Source organism: Echinops telfairi, unplaced genomic scaffold (genome assembly GCF_000313985.2).
Source record: "Echinops telfairi isolate 266 unplaced genomic scaffold, ASM31398v2 ScPeMD7_7417;HRSCAF=8455, whole genome shotgun sequence".
Taxonomy (NCBI): Eukaryota; Metazoa; Chordata; class Mammalia; order Afrosoricida; family Tenrecidae; genus Echinops; species Echinops telfairi.
The window spans coordinates 7495910-7520828 of NW_022111317.1; the positions used below are offsets into that span (position 1 = coordinate 7495910).

Sequence of the window (24919 nt, forward strand, 5' to 3'; positions counted from 1 at the left end):
CAGGGGAGACGGGTCCATGGAAAGGACATCATGCTCGGCAGAGCAGAGGGGCAGGGGAAAGAGGAAAACCTTTGAGGAGATGGATCGACACAGCAGCTCCAATGATAGGCGCTAGCATGAGAGCCACTGTGAGGCTGGTGCGGGACCAGGCAGTGTCCCTTCCGTTGTGCGTAAGGTCGCCACAAGTTAGCACGGACTCTATGGCACCTGACAACAGCAGCAATTGAGTACCAGAACTGTAAAAGAGACCCGTTTTTCCATGATTTCTTTTTATTTATATATTTTCTAAGGTTTGCGCATTAGGTAGCAATGATCTGGATTCTCCCTCCACCCCTTAATTTCCCCTTTCATCGGCAGCAACTCTTAGGATTCCTTAAAACGGTGTCACTTTCACCCAAGAATCTTCCTTTCCTTTTTTGGAGTCTTTTGTCCTGGAGCAAATAAAACAAAGCCAACAAGTGAAAACAAGGAAAGCACGCAGTAGGGAAACATATATGTTCTGTATTCTTTAAGCTAGTCGACTCTCTGCCTGCCCACTCTGGTAAAAACCGCGGTCTCTGCCCGAGAGTTCAAGTCAGTCTTGTGACGGACCATGCCTAGTCCCCAGGGCAGAATTTGGATAAGTAGTTTCGTAGCTGATATTCTCATGAAGGCATGGGCCCACAGAGTCCAGTGGCAATGGGAAGGGAAGAGCAGAACTGTTAAACAAGGCATTCCCATGCTGTATCATGTTGAAGCCCTTTCCCTTACCAGACCTTTATTCGCTCTCTTTTCTCAACGCTTTGATCCCAGTGAGACCAGACCCGCCCAACTGACTTTCACAGACGACCCAAGAGGACTCCTTCCTTTGGGATATGCGTCACCTTTGCAAGGACCCTCATGTCCTCCACGGAGGCAGACATCAAGCCTACAGCTAAGAGCGGTCACAGCCAGCTCTTGAGGACTCGTGAACTGGGCAGGGCCCAGGTCTAAGGGATAGGACTCTGGTGTTTGGGTCTGTGCATATTGGTGAAAACCATCAGGGGTGTCCATCGCACGGGGAAGGGGGAGCAGAGGAGTCCTCCTTGTGGTCTCTTCACCATTGAACCTACTGGTGCCGCTGTGGTGCAGCTGGTTTTAAGATTTCCAATCAAGGCTGACATCACTGTGAATGAGAATAGGCTGCCACCAAACTCGTGGTCCTGCCACAAGTGGAAATAACCACCAGAGCATGCCTCAGGAGAAGGGCCCTCAGTGGTGGTTGCCCTTCCTCTTCACAGATGAGCGGGACACAATCTTCCCAAGAAAACAACCAAGAGGTTTTACTCACGAATTTTCCACATCCTGGATGGTGTCTGGCAGAGGCCGATTCCTAGTTTCAGGAAGGAGAAGAACAGCAAAGCCAGCCAGGATGGGAGCGACTCCATAGATGATCCAGGGCAGCGGGCGTGAATATATCATTAGGGTCATCAAAAGAGGGGCCAAGGCTGCCCCGGTACCACTGGCCATGACATTGATTCCTGAAGTTCTTGCCCTTGAGATGCATACAATGACATAAATAGATCTTGTAAAACTCATACAGGAAATATTGAGATGTTATTTGGCTTCCACGATGAGGACCCCCACAGCAGAGTGTTTGGATACATGGAGATTGGTTGCATCCCGTTGCTATGCCGTTGGGCTGCTGATGTCATGGTCAACAGTTCAAAACCACCAGCTGCTCCACGGGAAAATGACGAGGCTTTCTATTCCCATAAAGAGGTATAGTCATGGAAACCTACAGAGACAGCTCTAGCCTGTCTTCTAGGGTTGCGATGAGTCAAAGTCAACTCAATGGATGTTTGGTTTGTTTTGGTATCTGATAGCTCTTGTTCTCAGGTTCACTACTGCATTAAGACGTATTTTGATCTTTTTTTTTTTTTTTTTTTACATTTTATTAGGGGCTCATACAACTGTTATCGCAATCCATACACACATCACTTGTGTAAAGCGCATTTGTACATCATTCTCAAAACATTTTCTCTCCATTTAAGCCCCTGACATTAGGTCCTCATTTTTCCCCTCCCTCCCCACTCCCCCCTCCCTCATGAGCCCTTGATAGTTTATAAATGGGTATTTTGTCATATCTTGCCCTGTCCGACGTCTCCCTTCACCCACTTTTCGGTTGTCCGTCCCCCAGGGAGGAGGTCACACACAGTTCCTTGTAATCGGTTCCCTCTTTCCTACCCATTCTCCCTTTACCCTCCCTGTTTCACCACTCACACCACTGGTCCTATAGGGCTCATCCGCCCTGGATTCCCTGGATTTTCAGTTCCTATCTGTACCAGTGTACATCCTCTGGTCTAGCCAGACTTGCAAGGTCGAATTCGAGTCATGGTAGTGGGAGTGGGGAGAAAACATTTAGGAACTAGAGGAGAGTTGTATTTCTCATCGTTGTTACATCGCACCCTGACTGGCTCGTCTCCTCCCCGAGACCCCTCTGCAAGGGGATCTCCAGTGGCCTACCAAAGGGCTTTGGATCTCCACTCCGCACTTAAAAAAAAAGATACCCGTAGCACCTACCATTTGGGAGGTGCAAAAGTTGAGGTAAGATGATGCATTCAAGGGCTTACACAGTGCCTGGCAAAAAAGTCAACTTTGAGTAAGTCCAGTTATAACTTACTTTTAATGACTAACTAATCTCGGGCTCCTTCCCTCCCTAAGCGCCAGTTAGCTGGCGCAGCAATCTTTGGACCCGACAGGGTATTCACACCTACCTGATTAGTGTGGGGAAGAGCTCGTTGGAGTGCAGGTGGGCACAGGCATTCGTGGCAGAAACAGCACCCATTCCCAAAATGGCCAAGATCATCCGGAGGGTCGGCTGCTCTGAATAGAGGGAGACCAGTGAGATCTGAAACATTGGAGCTCAGGGCAACTGCTCCCCCCAAATATGAGTGAGAAAGCCCCGATCAGATGCCCTTGCAAGTGTAAATCATGCTGTAGAGAAACTGCATGAAAGAAGAGACTCGAGTGTTTGCTGTGTTGAGAAACATGACTTATGGGCATATTCAATCTTAAACAGTTCATTGGAGATGTTAACTGTACATATTCACTGACTAAGCTCTAGTTCCCATGATTAGACCGAATATTACACTGGTCCATATATAATTGAATTCAGTGCAATGCAATCACTTCCCACAACTGAAAAGAATGTAATTAATGTGCTTGACACAATGGATGGATGGATGGATTGTGATGAGGTGTACGTGCCCCCAATAAAATGATTTTAAAAAGAAAGAAAAGAATGTAAGGAATCAATTGAAATAGGCATCTCCTTAGGGTGTAGTCTGTCTTCAGATTATAAATATGAGGGGGTATCCCCGCCCCCAAAAGCAGATTTTTCCCCCCTCAAGGCTATGTATTTAAATGTTTTATAAAGCAACCTTGTCACCTTCAAAGACTCTCCATTACACTTAATATATTTGTCAAATCTGCGATTCCATTCTTGCAAGCATTCTTCAAACTCATCTGTTTGGGTAGCTGACAGCGCCTCCCTGGTTTTTTTTTACTTCACCTCTTCTACTTCATCAAACCGCTGCCCTTTCATGTCCCTCTTCATTTGAGGAAACTAAAAGAAGTTGCATGGAGCGGAGCAAGGTCAGGTGAGTAAGGTGCGTGGGGCAAGAGAGGCATGCTGGGATTTTTTTTGGGGGGGGTGTTGTTTTTGTTGTTGTTGCTGTTGTTGTTTTACCAAAAAAATGGCATACTGAGATGGCTGTGTGAGCAGGTACATTGTCATGGTGGATAAATCAGTCCCCCATCTGCCACAAATCAGCCTTTTTTGTCGCACAGTTATGCAATCTTTTCAGAACCTCTACATAGAAAGCTTGATTAACAGTCTGACCTGATGGAACAAACTCCTAATGCACTAGCCTCCTCACATAAAACAAAAAACAAATGAGCCTTGTCTTGATCTTTGATTTCACTTGACAAGTTCTGGGGGCAACGTGATAATGGTGTCTTCCACTGGTGTGATTGAGGTTTACTTTCAGGGTCATAAGAGTCACAGCACCTTGTCTCATCACCAGTAATGACTTTGGGGAAAATAGGCTGTTCTTTCAAAGCAAGGCATGTGTCTAGTCAATGCTTTCTTTGCTGGTCAGTCAGAACCCAAGACACAAATTTGCAGCGAACCAAATCTTCCCAAGTCTCATAAAAATCTTCCATTCCCCAAACTTCCATTATAATTTGCTGAACTGAGCTCCAAAATAGTCCAAATAATCTCCCCATCTCTTCAAACGTCCGTCATTGGCCTTCGAGCACAAGTGCACAAATTTTGTTGACTTTTTTATGTGTTCAGGAAGTTGACAGATGTCCAGAATGAGATTTGTCGCCAATCAACATTTCATCTTTATTGAAATGAGAAAACTACCCGTACACTTGAGTTTTCCCCATAGCATTGTGTTTGTAAGCTATGTTCAACATCACAACAGCTTCCGTGGCATTTTTCCCGAGTGGGAAGCAACATTTCACAGCCACATGCTGTTCTCTTAAATTGGCCTTCAGAAAAAAAACCAAGGTTCGAGCAAAACTGCTATTACCAAAAAATTGACCAGAGAGAACCTTCCCAGGTGATGTTACTAAATACACTAACTCAGAGCCAGTTGCTTGATGCTCCCCTAGTGGGACAAATTGGGGGGTGGGGGGGAGGCGGTGCCCCCTCATAGGTATTTTGACAGAAGTAACCTTTCTTTGGTCCCTGATTCTGTTTGTCTCCTGACCTGTGGATCTTGGTACATGAGCCAGCAGAAGGCTCCAGTTTGTCACCTGACCTATGGGTTTTTGGTGATATAATGGTTACAAGTCCAGCTGCTAAGTCCAAGGTCAACAATTCAAAACCACCAGCTGCTCCATGGGAGAAAGAGGAGACTTTATCGTTCTATAGAGAGTGATAGTCTCAGAAACCCACAGGAATAGTTCTACTTTGTCCTATAGCATCAATATAAACTCGATGGCAGTGAGTTTGGATTTTTTGTTTGTTTTCTGTGTTTTGGGTGCGTACACTCCTGCATGAATATCTCCTCATAAATCTCTGTGCAAATATGAAGGGGGCTTCACAAGGTTTGTGGGAAATGGAATTAAAGAGACAAAGGAATTTTTCCATGAACTCTTTGAAGGACTCACATATCTAGATGAAGCCCTGATGGCACAGTGGTTAAGCAATGGGCTGCGAGCCTTGAGTTCAGTAGTTTGAAACCACCAGCCGCCGCTCAGAAGAAAGATGAGGCTTTCTACTCCCGTAAAGAGTTACAGTCTCGGCAAATCACAAGAGCAGTTCTACTCAGGGTCTCCAGAGTCAGAACTGGGTCCCCATGAGGAAGAATTGGGTCCCCATGAGTCAGAATTGACTCAATGGCAGTGAGGTTTTTAGTGTGTGTGTGTGTGTGTGTGTGTGTGCATGCGTGCTTCTTACTGGTTCAGTTTCTCTAGAGAATCCTGACTAAGACAAGCAGTGCATAAAAGTACCTGAGTTATTGCAATAACTCTCCCTGCATACCCAGGATTTTCCAGAAGGCTAGAGGGGAGAATGGATCTGCAGGGGTTTCTGTTTTTCATTTTGCCCGGTGCCTCCTATCATTCTGCGATAGAACACAGGCCTACCCTGTGGGCAAATCCTGAGGCATCTAAGACACCATGCTCTGGAGTTTAGAGGGAGGTGCAGATACGATATTGACCAGGGGCAAGCACTACCCAAGAGAATAATGAAAGGAGGAGACTACAAAGCTGATGGGCTGAAAGAAGAGACATTTACCTTGGAAAATGCTTCAACCATCAGCAACAGGGTGCTCTCCAAGGTGAGCAAAGGCCAGGTTGCCGTGGACCACAGAAGGAGCGTTTAAGAATCAGGTGTCTAGCCATTGTTTTTAAAATATCATGAGAGCTTTATCGCCTGGGACACTGACGAGAATTGAAGTCACCCTCCGATCCTATAAAATCCATTGCTCAGCTGGGAGGTGCAGGAAATGTGGTGAGCGTGTGGGTCCCCTCATCATTCCATGTGACCACTTCACTTAGTAAAATTAAAATTCTAAGTGGGGATCTTAATATGTTTAACCCCTTCTCCCCACGGTATCCTTCTCTACCAGAGACAAAGTATATTTATGTTCATGAAGTTAAAACGACCTCCAATAAGCCAAGTTGGCAATACAGACACACGAGTGGATGTAGAGATCGGGTAGGGGGTGGGGGGAGTGTACATGGTCCTGGAGCTGTTATGTAGCGAGAGCCCAGAAGAAAGTGACCATGTTGTGTCTCCGTACTGGGTGACCATTGCAAGCCTTCGTCCCTCAGTGGTTGCTATAAAATGTGTGATCAGACCAAGGGCAAGTGATTCATTGCCGTTCTAGAGAAATGCCAGGAAGAAATAGCACCATTTTCCAGATAATTCTCAGGGAGGATGACAACAGTTATATGTCTGGGCTGACCCTCGGCTGGCCTAAAACTTGATGGTAGAATCTATCCTCAACCTACAGATTGGTTTCGGGACCTGATGAGGTTCCTTGCCTCCCAGCTTCAGAACAAGGCTGCCTTTTCTTTCCTCCGATCTGTGATGTTTTCTTACCTTGAGGCACAAATGTGAGGACCAAAAGAGCAATGCCCAACGTGAACGTGAAAATCACTTGGCTTTTTTGACGGCCAATTTGTCTCATTGCCCAAAGGGCCACACCTTTGGCTGCGAGGGAGGTAACGCCAAAAAGAACTTGGATCAGGAACACATTGTTCCCCAGGTGCTGGAGATTAAACAGCAGGCCAAACCCCGACATACTGTTGACAAATCTGCGTTGAACAAGAGAAAAGACACATCACATGACTGATTTAGAGCCGATGTTTCGCAATTAGCCATCACATTGACCCGGTCAACCAATGGTTGGTAGTGAGGCACGCGTGCACAGTGTGCAGGTAGACTAGTACTTTCCGGGTGGTGGCTTCAAAAGGATCATAAAATAACTGTATGATCACGGGGATCAGAATTGCTAAGTTTGGGTTTGGGAGAGATGTTTTGTTTGTTTGGGGTTTTGGATTTTTGGAGGGGCGGGTAAGTTCTTTTGAATGTGACCTGGAGAATACATGATAGGGTGCCCTGAGCATGAGAGTGTTTCTATATTGCTAGTTGGCTTTGAGTTCCATATTTATATATGGGAAATGCATTCGGTTGTATATTTTTTAATACACCTTATTGTTGTAAGGGTTTTTTTTCTCAATTAAAACGGAAACAAGCGACGAAGAAACATCAAAGCCAGGGATTGACATCCTCACTCTCGGTCTCCTGGGATGCATGAGCCTTGTAAGGTGATGTGACAGACTTGTGCCTGCACTGTGTAATTATCTCCCGAGAGCCTTTCCATAACCCCTGTCAACTAACTTCAAGTATAACAATTGTGTGGTGCTTTCCGTGCCCTTTATCTCTCAGACTGTCCCCCGCAACACGGGTGCATCCTTTGAAAGCTGAAGTAGGTTCACGATTCGAACACTCCTGTCTGAAGCCTACTTCACAAAAGATGTGAGTTGGATCCATTTCCGCAGGGTGGGCGAGTTGAAGAGGTCACACAGAGAAGGCTTGTTCCGTGCTTCCTCCAGCTCCTCCTGCATGGTGGCTTTCAACTCCTGCAATAACAACAACAACAAACATTTATCAGTGGCCAGCCAAGTGTCAGGCTTTGGGGAGAACACTGAACGCCCAACAGAGAACAAAAAAGACATGTTCTCTTTCTGTCTACGGCAGTGGTTCTCAACCTGCCAATGCCACGACCCTTTCATACAATTCCTCATGTGATGGTGACCACCCTTCCCCAACCATAAAATTATTTACATTGCTATCTCATCACTGTAATCTTGCTACTTTTATGAATCAGGTGACCCCAGTGAAAGGGTCGTTTGACCTCCAAAGGGGTCACAACCCACAGGTTGAGAACTGCTGGTCTAGTGGGACATGTAGACACGAAATATGCCTTTGCAGTTGAGAAACGTGATCTGAACAGTAAATTAAAGCGTTTAAAAGCGCCTCAAGAAAAGTAGGCAGTAAGTAAGTCATTTGAAATAGGGACCAGAGAAGTCTACAGGGCACGAAAAAAAGGGCGCCTAGGTTAGATAGAATAGAAAGTGAAATCAAATGATGAGATAGTTATGTGGTAGCCCAAAGATTCCTTTGAGCCAAATGGGCATGAAAGAATTGGAACTGAGCGTGGTTCTCAGCTGCTTGCCCTTGGCAGCAAAGTAGTGTGTCTCAGAAAGGAGGCAAATGTCTTGAGAACTTTTGATTTTTGCTCCAGGCTCTGCCGCTTTCAGGCAAGTTCTAGCAGCTGTGTCTCTATGAGGTAGATGCCTAGAATCAAATCATAAAGCAAAAGTAGAGCGATCTTGGTGTATTAGGATTTGTGCTCAGGCCTGATTGTGCCCTGGTTACTATATATAGTATGTCTCTGTCACCTGCTAGGTCCTTTCCTGGAGGAAGATCTCATGACACTGAGAAGCAGGTAAGAATTTTTAGAGAAAATAAAGAAAGGGGTTAAAAAACAAAGCAAAAAACCAACAACAGCGTGGAGGTCATGGGCTTGCCTAGCAGGCTGAAGCTGGCTCCTGAGTATTACACTTGATTAGAAGAGTGTTGTAGTTCTTGGGTGCCAAGGAGTCTGTTCTAACTGATAGCAAGTCTCTGCACAAGAACACTAACCCTGCCTAGTCCTGCACCACCCTCACAATTATTAATGTTTGAGCCCACTGTTGCAACCACTGTGTCAATCTAATTGATTGAGGGTCCTTCTTTTTTTCAATGAACCTCCACAAGAAATTTCTTGGCATGAAGTCCTTTTCCAGGGACTAGTCTTTGCTGATAGCATGTCCGACTATGTGAAGTAGAGTCTCGCCATCCTCCCTTCCGAGGAGTGTTCTGGCTGTACTTCCTTTAAGATAGACTTAACGCTTCTTCTGGAAGGAAGCCCAGGGTGCTTTAAATATTCATCACCACCTCTATGATTCAAATGCATCAATTCATCTCCAGATTTCTTCACTCACTGTCAGCTTTAACATGTATGGGAGGCCGTTGAAAACAGCATGACTTGACTCAGGTGCACCTTAGTCTCCAAGAGATACCCTTGTTTTCAACACTTAAAGAGGTTTTGTGCAGCAGTCACGCAATGCAATCTGCCCTTTGATCTCTTGACTGTTGCTCCGCTGAGCATTGATTGGGGATCCAAGTAAGAGGAAATCCTCAACAACTCCAAACTTTCCTCAGTCTATCATGATGTCGTCTGTTTGTCCAATTGCGAGGACTTTTGGTTTCTTTGAGTTGAGTTGCAGTCTATACTGAAGGCTGCAGTATTAGATCTTCATCAGCGTGTTTCAAGTCCTCCTTACTTTAAGCCAATGGTTCTCAACCTTCCTAATGCCGCAACCCTTTAATACAGTTCCTCATGTGGTGGTGGTGATGCCCAATCATAAAATTATTTTTGTTGTTACTTCAAAACTGTCAGTTTGCTACTGTTATGAATCGTAATGTAAATAGCTGATATGCAGGATGTATTTTCATTGTTACAAATTGAACATAATGAAAGCAGTGATCAATCACAAAATCAATATGTAGTTATATATTGTGAAATAGTTATTTCTAATTACAAATCAATGAAATGTTGTCTTGAAGCATGGTGTAGCATGGGTAACAGTCTTCACAGTGGGTACTGGAATGTGGACGTATCTGGAGACGAGATAGAGAAACAGTGTCTGGGTTCCTATGACGACCCCTGTGAAAGGGTCGTTCGACCGCCAAAGGGGTCGGGACCCACAGGTTGAGAACTCCTGCTTTAAGCAATCAAATTTGTGTCATCTACATATCAAAGGTTGTTAATACACCTTCCTCTAATCCTGATGTTGCATTCTTCTTCACATAGTTCAGCTTCTCAGATTATTTACTCAACATACAGATTGAATAAGTGTAATGAAAGGCTACAACCCTGATACACACGTTGACTGATTTTAAGCTGTGTTAGTCTGGGTAGACTAGAGAAACAAATTCGTAGACACACTCATACATGAATAAGAAAGAGCTTTATATACAAGAGCAATTGAATACTGAGAAAACATCCCAGCCCAGTCCAGATCAAGTCCACAATCAGTTATTAGCCCATATGTCCAATACCAGTCTATAAAGTCCTCTTCAGACTCATGAAACACATGCAATTATGCAGAATGCAAGAAGATCACAGGCCAGTGGGTAGGAAGTCTTGTGGATCCAGTGGTGTTGCAAGCATCTCGGCGTTGGCAGGGATCTCCACAAGGCCTCTTCAGCTTAGGGCACTAGCGTAGCTCCATATGTCTTGTCAGCTGCAATGTCTCCCAGGGAGTCCACAGAGAGAGAGTGTCTCCCACCTCCAAAGAGGAATACAGGAGTTCCCAGAATCCTCAGGAGAAGGCCATGCCCACAGAGAGGCCTCGTTGCCTATGACCTGATTGACAGGCTAGACTCCACCCTGTCACTCTTAATCCTCTCAAATTAACAAACAATTATATAGCTACAACGTAAGCCATACAATAGTCCCTTATTGTATTTGAAAGACAGTCTCCTTGGTCTATGTGCAGGCTCCACATGAGCACAATGAAGTGTCTAGATTTCCCTTTTTTCTCAATGTTGTCCATGGTTTTCTATGAGCCGCACAGTCAAATGCCTTCCCATAGTTAATTAAACACAAGTAAACATGTTTCTAGTATTCTCTGCCTTCAGCCAAGGTCCCTCTAAAGTCAGCAATGACATCCTCTATTCCCGGTCCTCATCTGAAGATAGCTTGAATTTCTGGCAGTTCCCTGTTGATGCACTGTTGCAGCCATTTTTAAGTACTCTTCACCACAATTTCACTGCATGTGATATTCATGATCGTTTGTTTGATAATTTTCCATTCTTTAGAATGGGCACAACTATTTTGTCCAGCTAGTTGGCAAGGTAGCTTTCTTCGAAATTGCTTGGCACAGAACAGTGAGTGCTTTCAGTGTTTCACCGCCTATTGAAGCGTTTCCGTTAGTATTCTGTCCACTCCGGCAGCCTTGCTTTTGGCTAATCCTTTCGGTGCAATTTGGACTTCTTCCTTTGATGCCATTGAGTCTCGAGTATATGTTACCTCTCTCAATGATTGGATGGCAACAGCTCTGTTTGTGTAGTCGTTCTTTGTGGCTGTGTACTCCTTCCGTCTTCTTTTGATGCTTCCTGCACTGCTCAATGGTTTTCCCATAGAATCCCTGAATATTTCAACTCAAGGCTTGAATTTTTTCCATCGGTTCTTTCAGCTTGAAATAGGCTGAGTGTGTCCTTCCATTTTAACCTTCTCTATCCAGGTCTTTGCACATTTCATTGAACGACTTTATTTTCTAGAATTTCCCTTTGAAATTTTCCATTCCACTCTTTTTCTTCATCGAGTGTTCCATTAACTTTAGCTACTTTATGTTCAAGAGTCTTATTTTTCCCCTAGCACAAACACGCTCATCGATTAACCAAAGGGATGACCCTAACTAATTCAACCCTTTGCAGTAGTCGCATGTAGAATGTTTGTAATAGACGTCATCGAAGACGATAACAAACAAAGAAACAGTATGGAGATTTGCTCGATGAACTGGGTTTATTCATTCTCAGGTCATTCCTTCAAGGGATGATGGGATTTTTATTCTGCTTTTTCACAGGTCCATGTCTAGGTGACATTGTTCATAAAACATTCCATGACTAATTTTTCATTTTCCAATTTGCTTGTAATCATATTCTCCGTCCCATCCCACTCCTGGGATTGGACCAAAATACCGTCTGTAAAGTTGCAGAGAATCAGAGTTTCCCTGCCATCAGTTATAGTTTCTGCAAACTTTTTTCCACGTTTACAAGAAAACTGTGTGGTTTTCAAAGTGCTCTCGGTTCTCATGGTGAGGGTGTTGTCCTCGGTAGAGGATAGTCAGGTTTGACCATGGCACCCATATTCCACAGAGCCATTCCCACACCTAGTTCCTTCATGTATTCATCAGAGCCTTTGCTGTCTACCAGGCACCCTCTTCATACCAGCTGCTGATGGTAGCCCTCGTAGGCTTAGAGGAGCAGGTGGGCAGAGTGGGCAGAGGAAAGTCCAGCAGGTTAGCATGGCATCCACAGTCTCTTCTGACATCTACTTCCGTCTTTTCTTTCTTTCATGTCTTTTTAATAAACGTTTGCTTTCTTCATGTATGATGTTGTTGATATCATCCCACAATTCATCAGTCGTCTGCCATTCATGTTCGATGTATCACATCTGTTCTTGAAACTCAGGTGGAATTTACTCGAGGTTATAATTGGGCTCTCGTGGACTTCTTTTCATAGTCTTCAGGGTTATCCTGAGCGTACATATGAGCAATTGATGGTCTGTTCCACAGACGGCACTGTGCTTTAATTTAGCAATGACATTGAGCTTCTCCAAGGTCTCTTTCTACGGATGCAGTCCATTTGATTCCTGTGTACTCCATATGGTGTGGTCCACCTGTGTAGTTGTCATATATGTGATTGAAATGCTGTTATGCTATTTGCAATGACGATGTCATTGGTCTTACACAATTTTATCCAGCCTTATGGTATCAACAAGGCCATATTTTCCAGATACAACCTTCAGTCTGGACTACTCTTCAAGATAAAGAGAACAAAAATTCTCACAACTGGACTAATAGATATCATGGTTTTATTGTGAAAAAAATGTTTTAAGTTTGTGGGTGTTATATTTTATGTCCACTTGACCTGTATGAAAGTAAGTGTAGGGATGGAGTCCAACCTAGCAATCAGGTCATAGCTGATGATGTCTCCTCGGGGGTGTGACCTTTCCTGCATGAAAGACAGTGAGAATGTCTCTCCTCTCTGTGTGCCTTTGCCCTCCCAGCTTGCTGGGACTCTCTGTCTGCCTCTGGCAATTGTCCCATGTGGGCGACTGACCCTGGGAGCCAACCTGGAGCTGTCAGCACCCTGTCAAATTCCTACTAACTTTGGATCCACTCGACTCTGCACCCAATTGCCTGTGAACTTTCTACATCCCACTTAACCTTTCTGTCTAATTGGCCTGTAGCTTCGTGAGTCTGAAGACGGCTCCATTCAGCTAGCATTAGATCTGTGGACTTGAGTTGGACTGGACTGGCATGTCTTCTTGATATAAAACTACTTCTTGATATACACTCCATACAAATATGAATGTTACTGGTTTTCTTTCTCTAGAACACCCAGCTTAACACAATGTTATAAGGATTTCATTTTATTTGAAACCACAATCAAGGGCCATGGAAGCTCAAACTCAAAAACTCAATGCCATTGAGCCCAACCTATAAGGGCAAATCTGCTGCCAACAATCCCTTTAAAATGTTGAAGAACAAAGACGTCACTTGGAGGACTCCATGATATTTTTAATCAACTCATACGTTTGCAAAAGCTGAATCATGAATAAGGCAGCCTGCAAAAGAAGTGATGTATATGAATTACGGTGTTGGTGCAGCACATTGAGTATACTGCAGTCTGTCAGAATAACAAACAAATCTGTCTTCGAAGAATGCCAATGCTCTTTAGAAGCGAGGATGGAGATACTTCATCTCACATGCCTTAGACATGTTGTTAGAGGGACCAGCGCCTGGAAAAGGACATTATTCTTGGTCAAGTAGAGAGTCGTGGAAAATGTGGTGGACTTTCAATGAGATGGATTGACACAGTGTCAGCAACAATGAACTTAAACAAAGCAATGACTGTGAGGATGACAAAGGCGTAAGCAGTGTTTCTTTCTATTGCACAGGGGATCACGGTGAGTTGAAATTGGCTGGATGGCACCCAGTAAGAACAATGTTCTTGTTCTCTCTCATATTAATGTGAAAGCCCTTCGGAGACTGGGACGCTGATTGAGTGGTTATTCATGGTTTAGCCCCAGACCTGGCACATTATCATTGTTCGATCAATATTGACGTATGTGCATAACATGATGAATATTTACTTAATGATCCATAGCACTAGCTTCCTTTTACACCAAAACAAACAAAAAGAGAGAAAGCTTTCTCCGAAATACTTAGTTCACTTAATAATGCTCTTGGGATGTAGCACACAAGAAATGTAGACTCTATAAAATTGAGATTGGAGGCTGTTGAGAGATATCCAGGGCTAGAACAGTACTGGTACATGGTAGATACCCTGGTAGGCACTCACAAAATGTATCTTAAATAAAAGAGTTCATAAGTGAGTAAAATAATGAGTGAATCTTTCTGATGGACTCTTCTGTATGGTCACTCACCCTTCCTTCTACTGGCCTGGGTGTCCTGAAATAAGACCCAGAGATTACTAATTGGAAAGGAATGGGGTTGTTTCAGTCACCAGACTTTACACAATTAGAGAGACTATGCACAATCTCTCCATTGTGAATACTCGGTGCTTTGGGGCTTCTGTTGTGGGAATTAAATAATAACAATGGCACGCACTCATTGTCAGTATATTCTCATTGAGAACTGGGGCATTGAGGGAAGAAGACCTCTAATCGTACCTGCATCTCTATTCCTATGGCCACTGATGAGTGTAGAGATCAAGTCTGCCTTCCCTTCATTAGTTTCTCTTTCTAGCTCACCTCCAATGTCAGCATCTCTCGAGCGTTCTTGATTCCATTCATTCGGGCAGCTCGTCTAAGTTCCTTTAATCCCTCTTCAAGCTTATTGTTGAAAATGAGCCATCTAGCAGACTCTGCAAGCCACCTAATCAAAGAGGAGGACAAAGGTGCAGTCCCCGTTAGTTGTTTTGATTTTCATCTAACTCTGTCCCGAGAGAACTTCACCTTCCATCTACCAGCCACCACTTTTTCAGGGATAGCCCACCTTCTTGTGTACCGTAGCTAGGGAAATCTGAAGATGGTCCCACACAGCACATGTTCACTGCTGGGAATGCAGATGTGGGGCCCAAATGTCTCCTTTCTTTATTGGTGTTGCTGTAAGGTGCCATCGAGTTGGTTCCAACCCACGGTGACGCACGCACAACAGAGTGAAACACTTCTTGGTCCCGGGCCATTCTCACAATGGTTCCTATACTTGGGCCCATGGTTGCAGCCACGGGATCAGCCCATCTCTTTGAGGGCCTTCCTCTTTTCCACTGCCCCTCTATTGTACCAAACACGATGTCTTTCTCCAGGGACTGGCTTTTCCTTACATGTCTGTGGTAGTTACATAATCTGGTGTCAATTTGAGAGGATGACGAGTGAAGGGGTGGAGTCTGGCCATCAATCAAGGTAGAACCAATGAGGCCTCTGTGTGGGCATGGCCTTCTCCTGAGAATTCTGGGAACTCCTGTATTTCTCCTCCTTGGAGACAGGAGGCACTTCTCTCTCTCGATTCACTCTCTTGGAGATGCTCTACTGACAAGACTCAAGGCTGACTCCCTGTGAGACATCCCTGGGGAGAATCCACATGGACCCTGATGCAGCTAGAAACATGGACCTGGAGAAGCCACGTAGAGACCCCTGCCAGCACTGAGATGCTTATAATGCCACTGGATCCAAAGACTTTCTACCCACTAGCCTGTGATTGTCCTGCATTCAGCATCATGTGCTTTGTGAGTCTGAAGAGGACTTTATAGATTGGTATTGGACATATGGGCTAATATCGGACTTATGGGCTTGGACTGGACTGGCTGGGATATTTTCCCACTATTCAATTACTCTTATATATAAACCTCTTTCTTATACACATATGCGTGTCCATGGATTTGTTTCTGTCATCTCCCTAGACTCACACGATGTCCAAAGTAATAAAGATGAGATCTTGCCATCCTCACTGCAAAGGGGCACTCTGACCACACTTCTTCCCAGACAGATTTGTTTGTCCTTTTGGCAGTTCGTGGTACTTTCAGTACTCTTCTCCTGTGCCACAATTCGAGTACTTCAATTCTTCTTTTGTCTTCTTTATTCAATGACCAACTTTCACATGCATATGAGGCAACTGAAAATACCGTGGCTTCAGATAGGCACACCTTAGTTCTTCTCTCCTTACTCAGGTGAAAATGTCCCACAAAACTCATGAAGCTAAAGCTTGACGACCCCTCCTATGTACAGACCCAACCAAGGCCTCTGTAGGAGCCAACTAAATGTATATTCATAATATATAGTCATTTCCTGAAAAAAAAAACAAACCCTCCGTTATTTATATGCACTTACAGCCTGACAAAGCCTGAGTTCACTCCTACCCCAATTAGCAATGATGGACACTTTCTATAGAAACACGGTATTTCGCTAAATCTGCCTCCGTTTTCTAGCGTATGAAATTGGACAGAAGCGAGTCCCACCTGTCGGGCAGGGTGCTCAGGAGGATGTAATGAGATCATGGATGAGCCTAACATGGAATACTCCCTCTTTCTCATTTGGAATCATCTTCTTGTAGGAAATCGCTCCACTCTTCCCCGAGAGAGAATCGTTTCTAATTGAACAGGTCCTTCCACTGAGCCAGTCATCTCAAGGGGAGGGGTATTGTTGCCCATCCTTAATGCTTATTTAGAATATTAAAGGGACGAGGAGGACAGAGACACGATTGAAGCCATCCAGTATGCCTTCCATTGGTAGGCACGAAGAAACCGCGTGTTCCATCTTGGCCGAAGACTAAACAGAATCCACGGATACTGAGTCTATGTACTCAAGAGGGCTTTAAGAAGTTCGTGGGTGAAAGTGAGATGAAAAAAATTATGGAACTTTTCTCTGAACTTTTGAAGCCTCTTAGACTTCATCTGAGGTTCCTCTAAGACGAAAGAAGAGAAAAAAGCCATACCTCGAGGACAAGAAGAGGACGAAAAATGGTACAGACACCACCAGCTGGAGGGTTTGCCACTCTCGAATGGCAAATGCCAGACTTCCCAGGATGATTTGCCCGATACTGTAAGAGCAAAACGTCAGTGTCACGCCGGTGGCCTGGAATTTGGGCACTGACCATTCTAGGACTGAAAAGCAAGAGAAACAAGAGTTTCACATTTTAAATAAAGTGGAATTTCGAGGTCAAAGCCAAGGCTTAGAACATTGAAAACGATAGACTTACTGAGCAAAACACTATTTGTAATGACGGTTGTGGTAGAAAGCCCAGCCAGGAAGCGCAGCGAGCAGTAAATGGGGAAGGAGGGAGCCAGGACCACACACGTGTCAACAACCGCCAACTGGAGCAAACACCATCTGAGAATCAGCCTCCTCCCAAACCTAACAAACAGAGAGGTTAGATATAGGAACAGGGAAAGTGTCGCCAATTTTAGCAAAAACGAAGCACACTTTGAATTCTAGAGCGTGTTTTTCCAAGTAACACCGGACACTTGAGATTGGAAGAATCAAGAGGGGGAAATTCACCACAGATGGTCTCAGAAACAACAGCCCGGGTTGTCTTTGGACACTGAGTACACACAAATGCCCATCTGTTCTTTGCTGAGTCTCTGACGCCAAGAGAAACTACCTATGATAGGCTACAGAATTAGAAAGGTTATGCTTGCTGTGGTGGAGGGGATTGTTAAGGACCATCCGGTTGGTTTTGACTCAGAGCGACCCTGTAGTTGAAAAACACACCACCTGTCCCTGCACCATCCCCACAATGGTTAGGTTTGAGTCTGTCATGGCAGCCTCGTCTCTCCAAAAAGTTTGCCCCTTTTTTGCGGCCCCTCTGCTTTAACAAGCATGGTGTTCTCTTCCAGGGACTGTGCCCTCCTGATAGAATCGTCCAAAGTACCTGAGACAAAAAAACTCACCAATCTCACGTCTAAGGAGTACTCTGCCTGTAATTCTTCCAAAACAGATGTTTGTCCTTTTGGAAGTTCGTGGTACTTCCCATAATTCAAATGCACCGATTCTTCTTGGGTCTTCCTTATTCAATGTCCAACCGCCCCAGGCACATGCGGCAATGGAAAATACCATCACCTGGGTCAGGTGCACCTTCGTCTTCCAAGTGACACCCTTGCTCTTCAATACTTTGAAGAGATCTTATGCAGATTTACCTAATGCAATGGGTCATTTGATCTCTTGACTGCTACTTCCATGGGCATTGATTTCCCATGCAAGATAAAATTCTTGACAAGTTCTATCTTTTCTCCATGTATCATGATGTTATCTATTGGTCCAGTTGTGAGAATTTTTTTTGCTGTACACTGAGTTGTAAGCTATCCTGAAGGCTGCAGTCCTTGATCTCTATCAACAGGTGCTTCTCACATTTAGCAAGCAAGGTTGTGTCATCTGCATATAGCAAGTTGTTAATAAGCCTTCCTCCAACCCTGATGTAGCATTCTTCCTCATATAAACCAGCTTCTCTAATTATTTGCTCAGCATATACGTTGAATAAGTATGTGAGAGGAAAGTATGGCTTTCTTGATTGTATTCCCTTGTTCTGTTCAAACAACTGCCTCTTGAACCATGTACAGGTTCACATGAGCACAATAGAGATTTTAACAGGCTATAAATGGCTCTGTTCTCACATTTGCATTGAGCATTGTGGCAAGTCTGTATAGTTTCTAGAACACACGGAAGCTAAATGTGTACTTGGGTCTCTAGGACTATGCAGTTCAAGGCTAATTCATGTGAAAGAAACATCCATCAAGCAATGTTTCAAAACACCCAATGCCCCTTTGCTCCATCTGCACAGTACTAGGGGCCTTGGGCAATCTACTTCATATAGAATATGACCCAAATCTGCCCACTGTCAGAGAGAGAAGAAGCTATAGGGAGTTCTCAAAGGAAGGAAATTGTTTAATGTGGGGTTGAAAAGGGAAAGGACTCGTTGTTACTCATGATGGGTCAAGAGACACTGGTAGATAGTTACATTAACAACAACCCTCATCATATAACTAACATACTCGATAGTAAAATGCTCAATGCATAATATCAGACACAAGACAAGATACTAGCTCTCCCCACTTCCATTTAAATTGTACTGAAGGTCTTAGAAAAAGAATAAAAGGCAAAAGGTGAGAAAATAATAAACGTGTCCCTACTTACAAGTGATGTGATAATAGATGAATTGATCAAGGTAGCAGGATATGAGCTACTCTATATACTCCAATAAAAGCCGACCCGAATATCAGCCGAGACACCTAATTTTACCACAAAAACGCCATTAAAAATGTGCTGGAAAACTGGGCTTATACACGAGTATATATGGTAAATTGTACTTCTATATATTACTAATAATTAATTATAGATTAAATGTATAATAAAAAGTTCTATAGCATCAAAATGTACCTATGAAAGAAATTGGACATAAAAATTCATGGCTTTTACAAATAAGTTACAGGCCCAAAAAGGAACAAGGGAGGGAAAAAACATAAATCAAATCAAAGATCAGAAAATTCTATTTCTGAAGATGGCATTCTTACCCAAATTGATCTATTTAGCACAATCTCAATAAATATTCTCAAGAGAATCATTCTTCTAACTCCAGAACTATAGAATCTATTGCTTGGTTTTGACCTTTACATAAGGCCACGTGATCATTTGTATTGGGCTTGTCATGCTCAATATATCAGGGTATCATCTTTAGCTGTGCAACTATGTTTTAATGTTGGTTCATTGTATAGTAATCCATCACGTGAATATTCTGTATTTTATTTATCCGTGCAATTGTTTATGGACTTTTACATGTTTCCAGTTGGAATATAGTATCAATAATTGAACACAATTTCAAAAATATCATTTAACCATGCACTTCCTTTGCATATAATTTGTGTTTCCTCTTAGGTTTCTGGTAGTTTTAGGTCCTTAGATTAGCATATCATCAGAGACCTTTCAACCTCATGTGACACTCCGCCGTCCTCTTCTGCCATTGACCCCTCTCCACATTTCAAACACCTTATACTCCATTAAAGACACCATCAGAGAACACTGGGTTGCATGAATGGTTAAAAGAAACATTCCTACCTTAAAATCTTGTATAAGTTACAATTACTGTGATGTATTCTGTGTGGACAGTTTCCAGCTGAGACGACAGTTAATGTGAAGGTGGTGGATTTAAAGGTCCCCCATCTCTCTCCTAGAAGTCCCTCAATTCCTTCATGGGAGACATATTTGGATGGTGATAGTAATTACATGCTTCTTTCAGGAGTTTGGAAGACAGCTACCTGACCATTCAACTAAAAGAGATCGATATCTGTACCTATTCCAAAGAAAGGTGATCCCACAGAAGGTGGACATGTGGAGAACAAACAGTATAATTAATCTCACGTGTTAATACAATTTTTCTGAAGCTCACCCAACAACGTTTGCAACCATACATTGACAGGGGGCTGCAGAAATTTAAGCCAGATTCAGAAGAGGACATGGAATAAGGGACATCATTGCTGACGTCAGATGTATCTTGGTTGAGAGCAGGATATGTACCATGGACTGCTACCAGATCTATCTTGGAGGAAGCAAATCCAGAACAAAAGGATGGTGAGACTTTGTCTCAGGTATTTTGGACATGTTCTCAGAAGAAACTTGTCCCTGGGAAAGGCTATCATACTTGGTAAAAAGGAGGGGCAGCAATAATTAGGAAGACCTTTAGAGAGACCGATTGATGCAATGGCTGCGACAAATGGGCCCAAGCATAAGAATGAGGATGGTGCAGGGCCGGGTGGTTTTTGCTCTGTTGTGCATAGGCTCTCTACAGCTCAGAACTGGTTGCATGGCACCCAACAACCTTTCAGTAAAGGCACTGCCAACTATAGGATACCTCAAATTCCTCACACCACAAACCATGCGAAAAAATGTCCTGTAATGAATGATCTTAGCTGGTTACAAAACTTAGCTTGAAGAAGCCGTTTCAGTAAGAGCAAAACCAGGGTTAGCTATATATATATATAAATACTACCAATATATATATTAATACTACCAATGACACCTTGCCACACACCCCACCCACGGGCCATTATCACCTGATGGCCAGTCTGCAGATGGCCACAGCATTCAGCTCAAGGATCTAGCAGGGACTTAGCGTAACAGCCAGTCCAAGGTCTATACTGTTCTTCTCTATGTCTGTCTTCAAATACTCACAGGCCGAACTCCCTGTTGGGAAACATCCCCCTGTCTGTCCCCAGAGGGAACTTGAGCTCGTTTATAAACCACGTCACATGCATGTCCTTCTCGCTAAGTCCTGACCTGAACCACCTCCAGGCCTCCTGAAGGCATCTTTACCTGTCCTCCTGTACACAGCACTCGATTCTCACAGAAGGAGCACTTGCCGACCCCCATCACGCTCCTTTGCCTGTGTCTAGATCTTGGGCACAAGAGCAGTTCTCAGACAGCATAATCCGCAGTAAAGGGTTCTTGATGGAAGATTGCGTCCTAAGCAAACTGTTCCACGTGGTATCATTTGGCACTTGGTCAGGTGACCTCTATCTTGGCCCAACCTGAATTTGCTCCAGGCTCAAGTACCTCTTGCTTGTTCCATGACAAACATGTCTTCCCTGGCTTTTAAACTATTGACGGTGGCCTTTTCTTTCTCACTCTTTACTTGTATTTGTATTTTTTATATCGTTATTCTTTTATTCTTGCCATTTTTTCTTGGTTTGGGTTTTGTTTTTGATTATCGTTCCTCCTGGAGTCCCCAGTTTGTGAGGCACAACAGTAGATGCACAGAGAAAAAAAACGACGCAATGGTTCATCAGGGATCTTGGGGGGGTGGGGGGTGGAGATAGGGAGGGTAAGAGGATCTGGGGAACAAACAAGGAATCCAGCAGCGGGAGCGAGCACTGGAACTGATTGTGATGATGCCTACGCAACTCATTTTCAGAACGGTTCAGCCACGCAGGTGGATGATGTGTGGATACCCTATCAGTGAAACCACTGAAAGAAAGAAAAGAGTGTTGATAGAACGTGAAACATGTGGCCAATGTCATTGAACACTATGCATAGAAATTGTATAGGATCCTAATTTGCTATGCACACTTTCACCCAAACACAGTAAAACATCTTTTTTTTAAAAAGAAAGAACGTAAACTATTGCAGAGACACTCACCTGTCTGAGAGATGGCTACACACCAGCGCTCCCACCAGTGTTCCAGTCATGAACAGGAACTGAGCCACGGATTTCAGTGCCTGAGATTCGCACACCAGGTCCCACTGGAAGAGAAGGAAACTAGCACTAAAGTGCTTCGCCACAGCTTCTAACACTTCAAGGGGAACCGGTTGCACACACCTTACGGGGCTGGCAAATGGCAGTGTATCTGCCCCCTGTGTTCCTCTTCAAGGAGTCCCGCAGGTGCTGTGGGTTGGGCCTTGGGCTGTGAACCACCGAGTCAGGGATTCAAACCCACCAGCCATTCTGCAGGAGGAAGATGAGGCTGCTTGCTTCCATAATGATTTCAGCCCAGAAGTCCTTGACAGGGGTGCTAGGAATCGGGACGCACTTGGCAGGGTGGTTGAGTTTATGCCCCTCGACAGCTTCCCTTCATGCACTGCCTCCTAGGGAAGTGCAGCTCCTAGCAGTCCTGTCTGGCAGAGTAGAACTTCCCCATGGAGTTTCCCCGTCTGTAGATGTTTCCAGAAGCAGATGGTCCCATCGTTCTCCGGAGGAGCCACAGGTGCTTCCAAATGCCAGGCTGTTAGTTGGCAGCCTAGCGCTTTCACCATCGGGCTGACGTTCTATGACATTCGTTGACCTATATCAAGCAATGCTGAGCGTCAGCATCTCTTTCTCTAAGAAGACTCGCTTGCACCGGAGGGGCTACACTACATCCCCGTCTTCATCATCATGTTGTACTTGACACAAAATGGTTCTCCATCTTGGCCATGCGATGACATCAGTAGACGAAAAAGTCAAACACTTTGCCACCAAGTCCACTCTGATGCACTGCGGCCCTATAAGGCAGCCCAGAACTGCTCCATTGTGTTGGGGATGCTGATTCTTCCCAGAAGGCTTATCTTTCTCCTCGGGAGCAGCTGGTGGCTTTGAACCGCTGTAGCCCAAGGCATAACCCACCATGCTGCCCGGGCTCTTTGAAATCAAGAGGAGCTTCGAGATCTTAGCAATGCCTCATTTTTACCCCCCAGAGTAGCTTCTAGGACTCCTCTGGGGTGCAGTCTGAGCCTGGAGATGTTGTCACTCTCCCCCCTGATAGTTCTAATTTGCCAGCAAGGTTAGCATTACGGATGCAGTATACAACTTTTCATGCGATGTTGTGTACATGGCTTACTTAAATATTGCCGCTGTCCCGGCCCCCCACCCCCACTGGAAAAAAAGCACTGGGACAGTAGCGTTTGTGTCCATGCTTTAATTTATCAATCCGATCATCTGCACATGCCTAGCAATTAATAGGTAAGCAATCAATACTTGTTGAAAGAACGAAGAACGAAATTAGCATCGTGCCTTTTAGCCCCTTACTGGTGTTACTTCTCAGCACCCACCTCATGAACTCACAGGAGGAAAATGGTGCCCCTTACCTTTGTCACGATGGTTGCGGGGAAGGTGCTTTTATCATAAACCCAGCCATCCACACAGGGCTCTGTGTCTGGCTCACTTGCCTTGGGGGAAGTCCCATTCAAGTGAAGGAGCTGCCATTGGGGTTGGTGGAAGCGTTGGCACTTCTCCGGCTTCAGGTTCGAATCCAGTGGGATGGAGACTCTCAAGAGGGCTTCGTGGCTGAAGATCCCAGTGTCATTATCAGAGACAGTGTCGTTGTCAAGGATGGGGACCCAGCAGCGGTGGCCGGGGATGGCAGCAGTGAAGTTCTCCAACAGAAGATGCTGGATCACTAGGACATTGGAGATAAAAAGGAAAGCCAGCTGGAGAACCTGGAACCTCCCCTGGCCACCGACTTGATGCAGGAGGTCCTGAAATCCCATTGAGGGTGACCATGGAATCCCCAAGTAGAGCTAGCAATGACTCGATGTAGATAAATTCAAAGGAAACAAGTGTCTCTTCTTAGTAAGTCATATGGTGTTAGTAAGGTCCTGACACTCCTTTCTCTTCGATGGGTCCAATGTCATGACTACAGGGGAGCAGTGGAAGCAGCTTCCTCAAGTTGGTATAGATCAAATATCTAGCTGTTCTCAGAGGTAATGATTGAGCAGGACGACCAAAGTCTGTCTAAAGTTCCTCTCTGTCAAATATTTGTCCTCAGAAATGCCTCCTCCTCAGTACTGGACTCTGATCCGCAAGTATCTCCTAAGCAAAGAGCAACTCACTGCTTGGTCTGCAGTGATTTCCAAAAAGGTAACTTCTGAGACTGAAAGCAGCCAGCCGTTTTATGATTTCCCTGTGGGGAATACAGAATGCAATTTGTTAAATTCTCTTTTAAAAACTTTTTTTGCGATGTCATTTTATTGTAAAAGTGAATGGAAACAATCCTGGGTTAAATTTCAACAAGTGGACTCACTCACTCATTTCAACAAGGGTACAATCACTCACTTTCTGACTCCATTTCGGTTCAAGCCATACCAGGAACTTACAGTGATCTAAGAACCTGTGGTGGGGGAAGGGTGGATCATGATGTAGGGCAGAGGGAGAAGACAGTGGTAAGACCAGTGAAGGCTTTATTTTTCTAGGTTCTTGGTTATAGCTGTTCCATTTTTGAAAACCTTTCTTTACTAGCCCTCTGAACACAGCAAGGTAAAAGACAAGGTCTCGAAGGATTCTATAGCCCAATGAGGAAGGTACTTCATTGTATGTTCATGTTTAAGATAAATAAATAGCCGTTGCAAATATGCTGTGGGAGAACAGAAGAGAAAACATGGGAGAAAATGGCACATTGAGCAACACTGAATTTCCCAGTAGAACAATGTTTGCAGTTTTGTTATTGTTGCTCTTGTTAGGTGCTGTGATAGGCAGGTTTCCTGTGCCAACCTGGCCAATAAGAACATGTGGGATTAATAAGGTTGCAGTTTGATTGGAGGGCAAAGAGATAAATGGTTCGGTGAGCCCCACCTCTCTGTCTCTTGCTCTCTGGTGATCAGACCAGTGTGGGGCTGCCTTA

At 44.3% G+C, this 24919-nt stretch overlaps 1 protein-coding gene across 4 annotated transcripts; it reads right to left on the bottom strand.

Annotated features, from left to right (window-relative positions):
• Nucleotides 1–248: 248 nt before the first annotated feature.
• On the bottom strand, nt 249–23967 carry LOC101644081 (solute carrier family 22 member 9). Of its 4 annotated transcripts, none has more exons than XM_045297302.1 (10): nt 23388–23966; nt 21964–22067; nt 17038–17192; nt 16774–16942; nt 14595–14718; nt 7508–7623; nt 6581–6795; nt 2736–2839; nt 1310–1513; nt 249–431 (listed from the first exon to the last, which is right to left on the bottom strand). In XM_045297302.1, the coding sequence occupies exons 1-9, from the start codon at nt 23787–23789 to the stop codon at nt 1358–1360; spliced, it is 1545 nt and encodes a 514-aa protein (XP_045153237.1). In that variant the 5' UTR covers nt 23790–23966; the 3' UTR covers nt 249–431; nt 1310–1357. The 4 variants fall into 4 exon arrangements, with proteins under 4 accessions (XP_045153237.1, XP_012862931.2, XP_045153238.1 ...); XM_013007477.3 differs by having other exon boundaries at nt 2736–2844; nt 23388–23965; XM_045297303.1 differs by lacking the exons at nt 16774–16942; nt 17038–17192 and having other exon boundaries at nt 2736–2844; nt 23388–23967.
• Nucleotides 23968–24919: the final 952 nt, after the last annotated feature.